This window comes from Oncorhynchus gorbuscha, unplaced genomic scaffold (genome assembly GCF_021184085.1).
Source record: "Oncorhynchus gorbuscha isolate QuinsamMale2020 ecotype Even-year unplaced genomic scaffold, OgorEven_v1.0 Un_scaffold_1030, whole genome shotgun sequence".
NCBI lineage: Eukaryota > Metazoa > Chordata > Actinopteri > Salmoniformes > Salmonidae > Oncorhynchus > Oncorhynchus gorbuscha.
Genome location: NW_025745939.1, coordinates 72501 through 85000, shown reverse-complemented (window position 1 = coordinate 85000; position 12500 = coordinate 72501). Strand labels below are relative to the sequence as shown.

Genomic DNA, 12500 nt, shown 5'->3' with positions numbered 1-12500 from the left:
CCCCCCCAACCAATGTTATTGTAGAGATTAGCATCTCTTGGTGGGGGTGATACCCCCCCAACCAATGTTATTGTAGAGATTAGCATCTCTTGGGGGTGATACCCCCCAACCAATGTTATTGTAGAGATTAGCATCTCTTGGGGGTGGTGATACCCCCCCAACCAATGTTATTGTAGAGATTAGCATCTCTTGGTGGGGGTGATACCCCCCAACCAATGTTATTGTAGAGATTAGCATCTCTTGGGGGTGGTGATACCCCCCCAACCAATGTTATTGTAGAGATTAGCATCTCTTGGGGGGTGATACCCCCCCAACCAATGTTATTGTAGAGATTAGCATCTCTTGGTGGGGGTGATACCCCCAACCAATGTTATTGTAGAGATTAGCATCTCTTGGTGGTGATACCCCCCAACCATTGTTATTGTAGAGATTAGCATCTCTTGGTGGGGGGTGATACCCCCAACCAATGTTATTGTAGAGATTAGCATCTCTTGGGGTGGTGATACCCCCCCAACCAATGTTATTGTAGAGATTAGCATCTCTTGGGGTGGTGATACCCCCCAACCAATGTTATTGTAGAGATTAGCATATTTGTCCTCATCAGACATGTTTAGATTAGATTTGAAAAGTTAAAAATACACGTTATGCTTCACGTCCAGGAAGTTGTCTAAAAGGCATTGAACGTGTTGTTGCCTCACTGTTTTCTCAGTAGGTTTCTACACGACATTCCTTCCATCTACAGCATTTCTTTAATGTTACTCAGTTCCTTTGGCTTTGATGCCTCATGATTGAGTTTTGCTCTGTTCAAGTATTTGTATGTGTTTATTTAACCTTTATTTAACTAGACAAGTCAGTTAAAGAACACATTCGTATTTACAATGACGGCCTACTGGCCAAACCCGGGCGACTGTGATTTTGCTGTGATCTGATTGGTTAGTTGCCTGACTGTGAACGCTCTAAGAGACTCTGGGTTGAGGTCAGTGATGAAGTAGGTTGTGATTTTGCAGTGATCTGATTGGTTAGTTGCCTGACTGTGAACGCTCTGAGAGACTCTGGGTTGAGGTCATTGATTAAGTAGACTGTGATTTTGCTGTGATCTGATTGGTTAGTTGCCTGACTGTGAACGCTCTGAGAGACTCTGGGTTGAGGTCATTGATTAAGTAGACTGTGATTTTGCTGTGATCTGATTGGTTAGTTGCCTGACTGTGAACACTCTGAGAGACTCTGAGTTGAGGTCAGTGATAAAGTAGTCTACAGTACTACTGCCAAGAGATGAGCTATAGGTGTACCTACTATGTATTGCATTGACTATGTACATACCCAGTGTCTAATAGAGCTATAGGTGTACCTACTATGTATTGCATTGACTATGTACATACCCAGTGTCTAACAGAGCTATAGGTGTACCTACTATGTATTGCATTGACTATGTACATACCCAGTGTCTAACAGAGCTATAGGTGTACCTACTATGTATTGCATTGACTATGTACATACCCAGTGTCTAACAGAGCTATAGGTGTACCTACTATGTATTGCATTGACTATGTACATACCCAGTGTCTAACAGAGCTATAGGTGTACCTACTATAGGTGTACCTACTATAGGTGTGCATACTATAGGGATATGACATACTGACAGAGTTGTAACCCATTTCTGTTTCATTGTGGTTGTGTCTAGGGGGGCATATTGGGGAGGGGAGGCTGTTACCTCCAGGTAGGTGGTTGTGTCTAGGGGGGCATATTGGGGAGGGGAGGCTGTTACCTCCAGGTAGGTGGTTGTGTCTAGGGGGCATATTGGGGAGGGGATGCTGTTACCTCCAGGTAGGTGGTTGTGTCTAGGGGGCATATTGGGGAGGGGATGCTGTTACCTCCAGGTAGGTGGTTGTGTCTAGGGGGGCATATTGGGGAGGGGATGCTGTTACCTCCAGGTAGGTGGTTGTGTCTAGGGGGGCATATTGGGGAGGGGATGCTGTTACCTCCAGGTAGGTGGTTGTGTCTAGGGGGGCATATTGGGGAGGGGATGCTGTTACCTCCAGGTAGGTGGTTGTGTCTAGGGGGGGCATATTGGGGAGGGGATGCTGTTACCTCCAGGTAGGTGTTTGTCTCTCTCAATTCATTTCAAGGGGCTTTATTGGCATTGGGAAACATGTGTTAACATTGCCAAAGCAAGTGAGGTAGATAATGTACAGAAGTGAAATAAACAATAAAAATGAACAGTAAACATTATACATACAGAAGTTTCAAAACAATAAAGACATTATAAATGTCATTTTTATATATATATATACAGTGTTGTAACGATGTACACATGGTTAAAGTATAAATGTGTTTATTCTTCACTGGTTGACCTTTTCTTGTGGCAAAAGGTCACACATCTTGCTGCTGTGATGGCATTCTCTCTCTCTCTCTCTCTCTCTCTCTCTCTCTCTCTCTCTCTCTCTCTCTCTCTCTCTCTCTCTCTCTCTCTCTCTCTCTCTCTCTCTCTCTCTCTCTCTCTCTCTCTCTCTCTCTCTCTCTCTCTCTCTCTCTCTCTCTCTCTCTCTCTCTCTCTCTCTCTCTCTCTCTCTCTCTCTCTCTCTACTCTACTTTAACAGAGAGCAGACAGTGGAGTGGGGGGTGACGTCACTCTATAAACAGGCCAGCCAGATGAGGTAATCTCTCTCCACTCCCCCCACCTCTCTCTCTGTCTCTCGCTCTCTCTCTCTCTCTCTCTACTCCCCCCACCTCTCTCTCTCTCTCTCTCTATCTCTCCGTCTCTCTCGCTCTCTCTTGCCTCAACATATAGACTCAGACTATAGAGCGAGCGAGAGAAAGAGAGAGGGGGTGAGTGGGATAGAGAAAGACAGAGTGGGAAAGCGGACTAAATAAACAGGGAAAGGAGAGGGTTGATTAAGTGGGAGTGTAAGACGGAGAGAGAAATAAAAAGACAGACGCGGGGGCGGGGTAATGAGGGTTTGAGGGGGAAAGGAGAGGGAGCGGTTTTCCAGATGTACAACTCATTTTCCTGCTCTGTGTCTTTCCATAACTAGAGTTATGAGAAGTGTGATGCTACACACTCTCTCCTTCTCCCCTCTATCCTTATCCCCTCTCCTCCCCTCTCTCCGTCTCCCCTCTCTCCTTCTCCCCTCTCCTCCCCTCTCTCCCTCTCCCATCTCTCCTTATCCCCTCTCTCCTTCTCCCTTCTCTCCTCTCTCCCCCTCTCCTCCCCTCCTCTCTGTCTCCCTCTCTCCTTCTCTCCTCCCCTCTCTCTCCTTCTCCCCTCTCCTCCCCTCTCTCTGTCTCCCCTCTCTCCTTCTCCCCTCTCCTCCCCTCTCTCCTTCTCCCCTCTCACCATCTCCCCTCTCTCCTTCTCCCCTTTCTCCTTCTCCCCTCTCCTCCCCTCTCTCCTCCCCTCTCTCCGTCTCCCCTCTCTCCTTCTCCCCTCTCTCTCATTACTTCTCTTCTCCTAGTTCTCATTCAATCTTCCTCTCCCCTCTCTCCTTCATCACTTCTCTTCTCCTAGTTCTCTCCTTCATTACTTCTCTTCTCCTAGTTCTCATTCAATCTTCCTCTCCCCTCTCTCCTTCATCACTTCTCTTCTCCTAGTTCTCTCCTTCATTACTTCTCTTCTCCTAGTTCTCATTCAATCTTCCTCTCCCCTCTCTCCTTCATCACTTCTCTTCTCCTAGTTCTCCCTCATCACTTCTCTTCTCCTAGTTCTCCCTCATCACTTCTCTTCTCTCCTTCCAAGCTAAAGACTAATAACACATGCATGAAACAACTTTAAAAAGACAAGCAAGAAAATAAAAACTTAGCGTTTTTCTCAGTGCTTGAGGGAGAAAATATTTCTCATTACCATGCAAACTAATACTGGATTGTATTGCACTCTGGGTGAATGGCAATATACATATTTATGACAGAGAGAGGGATGATAAATCAAATGACTACCACAGGATGTTTGTGTCTAGACGGAAGCATTCCAAAAAACAGCTTTCAACATCAGATGAATTCTATTAATGAAACAACGAATCAGAACACAGCTTGAGACCTGCAGTAAAGGCCTCGGATAACCTGGTGCTCTGAGGAGAATAGTGTACACTAAGTACAAATCTGCATCCTTGTGAAGGGTATAGTGTACGCGCGCACACACACACACACACACACACACACACACACACACACACACACACACACACACACACACACACACACACACACACACACACACACACACACACACACACACACACACACACACACACGCACGCACGCACGCACGCACGCACGCACACACACACACACACACACACACACCTTACTATGGCCGAGACGATCTGGTGTATACAAAAGTATTATATAACAGTAATAGGGTGCCTTCCTTATTCTAATATGGATTAAATGAATAAAATGACTTGTCTATCTACACACAGTACCTCATAATGACATCACAATACCTCATAATGACATCACAATACCTCATAATGACATCACAATACCCCATAATGACATCACAATACCCCATAATGACATCACAATACCTCATAATGACATCACAATACCTCATAATGACATCACAATACCCCATAATGACATCACAATACCCCATAATGACATCACAATACCCCATAATGACATCACAATACCCCATAATGACATCACAATACCCCATAATGACATCACAATACCCCATAATGACCAAACGAAAACAGTCAGTTGAGAACAAAATCTTATTTACAATGACGGCGTACACCGGCCAAGCCCGGACGACGGTGGATCAATGCACCACTTAGATCAATGTACTACTTCATTGATCATCCTTGAGATGCTTCTACAACTTGATTTGAGAACACCTGTGGTAAATTCAATTGATTGGATATGATTTGGAAAGGCACACACCTGTCTATATAAGGTCCCACAGTTGACAGTGCATGTCAGAGCAAAAAACCAAGCCATGAGGTTGAAGGAATTGTCCTTAGAGCTCTAAGACAGGATTGTGTCGAGGCACAGATCTGGGGAAGGGTACCAAAAAAAGGTCTGCAACATTGAAGGTCCCCAAGAACCCAATGGCCTCCGTCATTCTTAAAGTGAAGAAGTTTGGAACCACCAAGACCTTTCCAGAGCTGGCCTCCCGGCCAAACTGTGCAATCGGGGGAGAAGGTCCTTGGTCAGGGAAGTGACCAAGAACCCGATGGTCACTCTGACAGAGCCCCAGAGTTACTCTGTGAAGATGGGAGAACCTTCCAGAAGGACAACCATCTCTACAGCACTCCACCAATTAGGCCTTTATGGTAGAGTGGCCAGACAGAAGCCACTCCTCTGTAAAAGGCACAGCACAGTCCGCTTGGTGTTTGCCAAAAGGCACCTAAAGACTCTCAGACCGCTGGTCTGATGAAACCAGTACTCTTTGGCCTGAATTCCAAGTGTCACGTCTGGGGGAAACCTGGCACCATCCCTACAGTGAAGCATGGTGGTGGCAACATCATGCTGTGGGGATGTTTTTCAGCGGCAGGGACTGGTAGACTCGTTAGGATCGAGACAAAGATGAACGGAGCAAAGTACTGAAAGTTCCTTGGTGAAAACCTGCTCCAGAGCTTTCAGGACCTCAGACTGGGACGAAGGTTCATCTTCCAACAGGACAATAACCCTAAGCACACAGCCAAGACAACGCAGGAGTGGCTTCGGGACAAGTCTCAATGTCCTACAGCAAAGCAGCTGTTTTCTAGTGACATTCATATGGATACATCCATAACAATGAGGAAAGAAAACGTACCCTGTTGTTCAGAGGAGCTAGCCAACAACAACAGCTAACACAACCACTTCAAGAGGAAGCTGGACACTGTTGTTCAGAGGAGCTAGCCAACAACAACAGCTAACACAACCACATCAAGAGGAGCTAGCCAACAACAACAGCTAACACAACCACTTCAAGAGGAGCTAGCCAACAACAACAGCTAACACAACCACTTCAAGAGGAGCTAGCCAACAACAACAGCTAACACAACCACTTCAAGAGGAGCTAGCCAACAACAACAGCTAACACAACCACCTCAAGAGGAGCTAGCCAACAACAACAGCTAACACAACCACTTCAAGAGGAGCTAGCCAACAACAACAGCTAACACAACCACCTCAAGAGGAGCTAGCCAACAACAAAAGCTAACACAACCACCTCAAGAGGAGCTAGCCAACAACAACAGCTAACACAACCACCTCAAGAGGAGCTAGCCAACAACAACAGCTAACACAACCACCTCAAGACTTAAATGTAAATGTAAATGTAAGCTGGAAAGACTGTAAACTAGCAGCACTTCATTTTGTTTTACCCCCTTTTTCCATTTCCATGTCTTTGTTTTAGGTTTATCCCATAAAAATGATGCCATCTGATTCATGATTTCGACGGGCTGAGAAGCGCTGCCTGCCTGCAGGTCTCGTCCCCGACTCCCGACACGGTCATTACTATGGGACAGCTGGAGATCGAATTTAAATACTGAAACACTGTTGTAAATGTCAGAGAGACAGACAGAAACGTTGATATAAATCTCCGCTGTTGAAATCTAAATGTTAGTCTTAAAGAAATGTGAGATAATGTCTAGATTAATTTTATAGTGGAGATCAAGTTTATAAATTGCCTGGCTGGGCTGATGAGATAGTGGATTGCGCAGTCAGACGGAACAGAATAAATGGGCATTTTAACATTATAGATTTAGTCGGTGCTAACCAATCAGCATTCAGGATTAGACCCACCTGTTGTATAAGAGAGTAATATATAACAGTAATATACAGTATGCCAGAAACAGTAATATATTCAAGATGTTGTAATGAAGTAGAGATGTCTTACTGTGGCTGTGGCTGAGACGGTCTGTATCCTGGTGTCCTGTCCACTCTGTTCACTGTGGTTCTGTGAAGTGGGGTACATGTTGAGGGTGTGTTCGCTGACGGGGGGCTGTCCTGTATAGTCGGGGGGCGCAGGGTGAGGGTGTGAGGCGGTGAACTCAGCGGGCAGGCCGTTCTGAGGGGGGCAAATTGGGCGGAGGGGTACGGCTGAGTCCTGGAGTCTGGAGGGGAGGGGCCTCCTGGTTACCCTGCAGGGGGAGAGGAGGGAGAGAGGGGGAGAGAGGGGGAGAGAGGGGGAGAGAGGGGGAGAGTGGGGGAGAGAGGGGGAGAGAGGGGGAGAGAGGAGGGAGAGAGGGGGAGAGAGGGGGAGAGAGGGGGAGAGAGTTAGTACCAGACCAGATTGAACAATTAATACAAAAAAAGTCAACCAGCCAGTCAACCAACCAACCAGTCAGCCAGTCATCCATTCAGTCAGCCAACCAGTAAGTCAACCAGCCAGTCAACCAACCAACCAGTCAGCCAGTCATCCATTCAGTCAGCCAGTCATCCATTCAGTCAGCCAACCAGTAAGTCAACCAGCCAGTCAACCAACCAACCAGTCAGCCAGTCATCCATTCAGTCAGCCAGTCAGTAAGTCAACCAGCCAGTCAACCAACCAACCAGTCAGCCAGTCATCCATTCAGTCAGCCAGTCAGTAAGTCAACCAGCCAGTCAACCAACCAACCAGTCAGCCAGTCATCCATTCAGTCAGCCAGTCAGTAAGTCAACCAGCCAGTCAACCAACCAACCAGTCAGCCAGTCATCCATTCAGTCAGCCAGTCAGTAAGTCAACCAGCCAGTCAACCAACCAACCAGTCAGCCAGTCATCCATTCAGTCAGCCAGTCAGTAAGTCAACCAGCCAGTCAACCAACCAACCAGTCAGCCAGTCATCCATTCAGTCAGCCAGTCAGTAAGTCAACCAGCCAGTCAACCAACCAACCAGTCAGCCAGTCATCCATTCATTCAGCCAGTCAGTAAGTCAACCAGCCAGTCAACCAACCAACCAGTCAGCCAGTCATCCATTCAGTCAGCCAGTCAGTAAGTCAACCAGCCAGTCAACCAACCAACCAGTCAGCCAGTCATCCATTCAGTCAGCCAGTCAGTAAGTCAACCAGCCAGTCAACCAACCAACCAGTCAGCCAGTCATCCATTCAGTCAGCCAGTCAGTAAGTCAACCAGCCAGTCAACCAACCAACCAGTCAGCCAGTCATCCATTCAGTCAGCCAGTCAGTAAGTCAACCAGCCAGTCAACCAACCAACCAGTCAACCAGCCAGCCAGTCAACCAACCAGCCAGTCAGGTCAGTAAGTTAACCAGCCAGTCAACCAACCAACCAGTCAACCAGCCAGCCAGTCAACCAGCCAGTCAACCAGCCAGTCAACCAGCCAGTCAACCAACCAACCAACCAACCAGTCAGCCAGTCATCCATTCAGTCAGCCAGTCAGTAAGTCAACCAGCCAGTCAACCAACCAACCAGTCAGCCAGTCATCCATTCAGTCAGCCAGTCAGTAAGTCAACCAGCCAGTCAACCAACCAACCAACCAGTCAGCCAGTCATCCATTCAGTCAGCCAGTCAGTAAGTCAACCAGCCAGTCAACCAACCAACCAGTCAGCCAGTCATCCATTCAGTCAGCCAGTCAGTAAGTCAACCAGCCAGTCAACCAACCAACCAGTCAGCCAGTCATCCATTCAGTCAGCCAGTCAGTAAGTCAACCAGCCAGTCAACCAACCAACCAGTCAGCCAGTCATCCATTCAGTCAGCCAGTCAGTAAGTCAACCAGCCAGTCAACCAACCAACCAGTCAGCCAGTCATCCATTCAGTCAGCCAGTCAGTAAGTCAACCAGCCAGTCAACCAACCAACCAGTCAGCCATTCATCCATTCAGTCAGCCAGTCAGTAAGTCAACCAGCCAGTCAACCAACCAACCAGTCAGCCAGTCATCCATTCAGTCAGCCAGTCAGTAAGTCAACCAGCCAGTCAACCAACCAACCAGTCAGCCAGTCATCCATTCAGTCAGCCAGTCAGTAAGTCAACCAGCCAGTCAACCAACCAACCAGTCAGCCAGTCATCCATTCAGTCAGCCAGTCAGTAAGTCAACCAGCCAGTCAACCAACCAACCAGTCAGCCAGTCATCCATTCAGTCAGCCAGTCAGTAAGTCAACCAGCCAGTCAACCAACCAACCAGTCAACCAGCCAGCCAGTCAACCAACCAGCCAGTCAGGTCAGTAAGTTAACCAGCCAGTCAACCAACCAACCAGTCAACCAGCCAGCCAGTCAACCAGCCAGTCAACCAGCCAGTCAACCAGCCAGTCAACCAACCAACCAGTCAACCAGCCAGCCAGTCAACCAACCAGCCAGTCAGGTCAGTAAGTTAACCAGCCAGTCAACCAACCAACCAGTCAACCAGCCAGCCAGTCAACCAGCCAGTCAACCAGCCAGTCAACCAGCCAGTCAACCAACCAACCAACCAACCAGTCAGCCAGTCATCCATTCAGTCAGCCAGTCAGTAAGTCAACCAGCCAGTCAACCAACCAACCAGTCAGCCAGTCATCCATTCAGTCAGCCAGTCAGTAAGTCAACCAGCCAGTCAACCAACCAACCAGTCAGCCAGTCATCCATTCAGTCAGCCAGTCAGTAAGTCAACCAGCCAGTCAACCAACCAACCAGTCAGCCAGTCATCCATTCAGTCAGCCAGTCAGTAAGTCAACCAGCCAGTCAACCAACCAACCAGTCAGCCAGTCATCCATTCAGTCAGCCAGTCAGTAAGTCAACCAGCCAGTTAACCAACCAACCAGTCAGCCAGTCATCCATTCAGTCAGCCAGTCAGTAAGTCAACCAGCCAGTCAACCAACCAACCAACCAGTCAGCCAGTCATCCATTCAGTCAGCCAGTCAGTAAGTCAACCAGCCAGTCAACCAACCAACCAGTCAGCCAGTCATCCATTCAGTCAGCCAGTCAGTAAGTCAACCAGCCAGTCAACCAACCAACCAGTCAACCAGCCAGCCAGTCAACCAACCAGCCAGTCAGGTCAGTAAGTTAACCAGCCAGTCAACCAACCAACCAGTCAACCAGCCAGCCAGTCAACCAGCCAGCCAGTCAACCAGCCAGTCAACCAGCCAGTCAACCAACCAACCAGTCAACCAGCCAGCCAGTCAACCAACCAGCCAGTCAGGTCAGTAAGTTAACCAGCCAGTCAACCAACCAACCAGTCAACCAGCCAGCCAGTCAACCAGCCAGTCAACCAGCCAGTCAACCAGCCAGTCAACCAACCAACCAACCAACCAACCAGTCAGCCAGTCATCCATTCAGTCAGCCAGTCAGTAAGTCAACCAGCCAGTCAACCAACCAACCAGTCAGCCAGTCATCCATTCAGTCAGCCAGTCAGTAAGTCAACCAGCCAGTCAACCAACCAACCAGTCAGCCAGTCATCCATTCAGTCAGCCAGTCAGTAAGTCAACCAGCCAGTCAACCAACCAACCAGTCAGCCAGTCATCCATTCAGTCAGCCAGTCAATAAGTCAACCAGCCAGTCAACCAACCAACCAGTCAGCCAGTCATCCATTCAGTCAGCCAGTCAGTAAGTCAACCAGCCAGTCAACCAACCAACCAGTCAGCCAGTCATCCATTCAGTCAGCCAGTCAGTAAGTCAACCAGCCAGTCAACCAACCAACCAGTCAGCCAGTCATCCATTCAGTCAGCCAGTCAGTAAGTCAACCAGCCAGTCAACCAACCAACCAGTCAGCCAGTCATCCATTCAGTCAGCCAGTCAGTAAGTCAACCAGCCAGTCAACCAACCAACCAGTCAGCCAGTCATCCATTCAGTCAGCCAGTCAGTAAGTCAACCAGCCAGTCAACCAACCAACCAGTCAACCAGCCAGCCAGTCAACCAACCAGCCAGTCAGGTCAGTAAGTTAACCAGCCAGTCAACCAACCAACCAGTCAACCAGCCAGCCAGTCAACCAGCCAGTCAACCAGCCAGTCAACCAGCCAGTCAACCAACCAACCAGTCAACCAGCCAGCCAGTCAACCAGCCAGTCAACCAGCCAGTCAACCAGCCAGTCAACCAGCCAGTCAACCAACCAACCAGTCAACCAGCCAGCCAGTCAACCAGCCAGTCAACCAGCCAGTCAACCAGCCAGTCAACCAACCAGTCAACCAGCCAGCCAGTCAACCAGCCAGTCAACCAGCCAGTCAACCAGCCAGTCAACCAACCAACCATTCAACCAGCCAGCCAGTCAACCAACCAGCCAGTCAGGTCAGTAAGTCAACCAGCCAGTCAACCAACCAACCAGTCAACCAACCAGCCAGTCAACCAACCAGCCAGTCAACCAGCCAGTCAACCAGCCAGTCAACCAACCAGCCAGCCAGTCAACCAGCCAGTCAACCAACCAACCAACCAACCAACAAGCCAGTCAACCAACCAGCCAGCCAGTCAACCAACCAGCCTGTCAACCAACCAGTCAACCAACCAGCCAGTCAACCAGCCAGTCAACCAACCAACCAGTCAACCAACCAACCAGTCAACCAACCAGTCAACCAACCAACCAGTCAACCAACCAACCAGTCAACCAGCCAACCAGTCAACCAACCAGCCAGTCAACCAGCCAGTCAACCAGCCAGTCCACCAACCAGCCAGTCAACCAGCCAGTCAACCAACCAACCAGTCAACCAACCAACCAGTCAACCAACTAGTCAATCAACCAACCAGTCAACCAACCAACCAGTCAACCAACCAGTCAACCAGCCAACCAGTCAACCAACCAGCCAGTCAACCAGCCAGTCAACCAGCCAGTCAACCAACCAGTCAACCAACAAACCAGCCAGTCAACCAACCAACCAGCATGTCAGACAGCCAGTAACTAATTTGCCAGCCAACCGGCCAGCTAACCAATCAGTCAGTCGGACAGCAATACAGTCAATCAATAAGCCAGTCAGCCAACCGGCATCACCATCTATTATACTAGCAGGCTTCTCTTACACCACCATCTATTATACTAGCAGGCTTCTCTCACACCACCATCTATTATACTAGCAGGCTTCTCTCACACCACCATCTATTATACTAGCAGGCTTCTCTCACACCACCATCTATTATACTAGCAGGCTTCTCTCACACCACCATCTATTATACTAGCAGGCTTCTCTCACACCACCATCTATTATACTAGCAGGCTTCTCTCACACCACCATCTATTATACTAGCAGGCTTCTCCTACACCACCATCTATTATACTAGCAGGCTTCATTAAATCAATCTGTCAGTGATCAAACTGCTAAAGCAGGGTTGTCCAAGTGTGATGCCTTGCAGTACATGGGCAAAGTCTTCCTGAATAACGACTTGGTCAGAATCACACAATCGTTTATTTTATAAGGGACAGACTCAACTATTATGACTCAATTATTAACGGTACAATCAAATAACCAAATAATCAAATTATCAAATAGATCTATTTTATTATATCGTTAATAATTAAGTCAAATAATAAAAAGTTGACCAATGGGTGAATGTTGAGTCTGTTGATAGTGGAAATATGGTCCATTTGTAAAGTGATTCTTCGTTTGTAGAAAGAGAGTCGGACCGAAATGCAGCGTGGTTGTTACTCATCATCTTTAATGAAGGAAAACGGAACGATACATGAAATAACT

The 12500-nt window shown here is 48.1% G+C and overlaps 1 protein-coding gene across 2 annotated transcripts in view; it reads right to left on the bottom strand.

Annotated features, from left to right (window-relative positions):
- LOC124021041 (RNA binding protein fox-1 homolog 1-like) overlaps positions 1-12500 on the bottom strand; it is a gene marked incomplete at its 3' end in the record, with an annotated part of 56726 nt that overhangs the window by 40728 nt on the left and 3498 nt on the right. For both annotated transcript variants that reach the window (XM_046336353.1, XM_046336352.1), the window contains 1 exon segment: positions 6821-7064. In XM_046336353.1, coding sequence (XP_046192309.1) covers positions 6821-7064 — 244 coding nt within the window.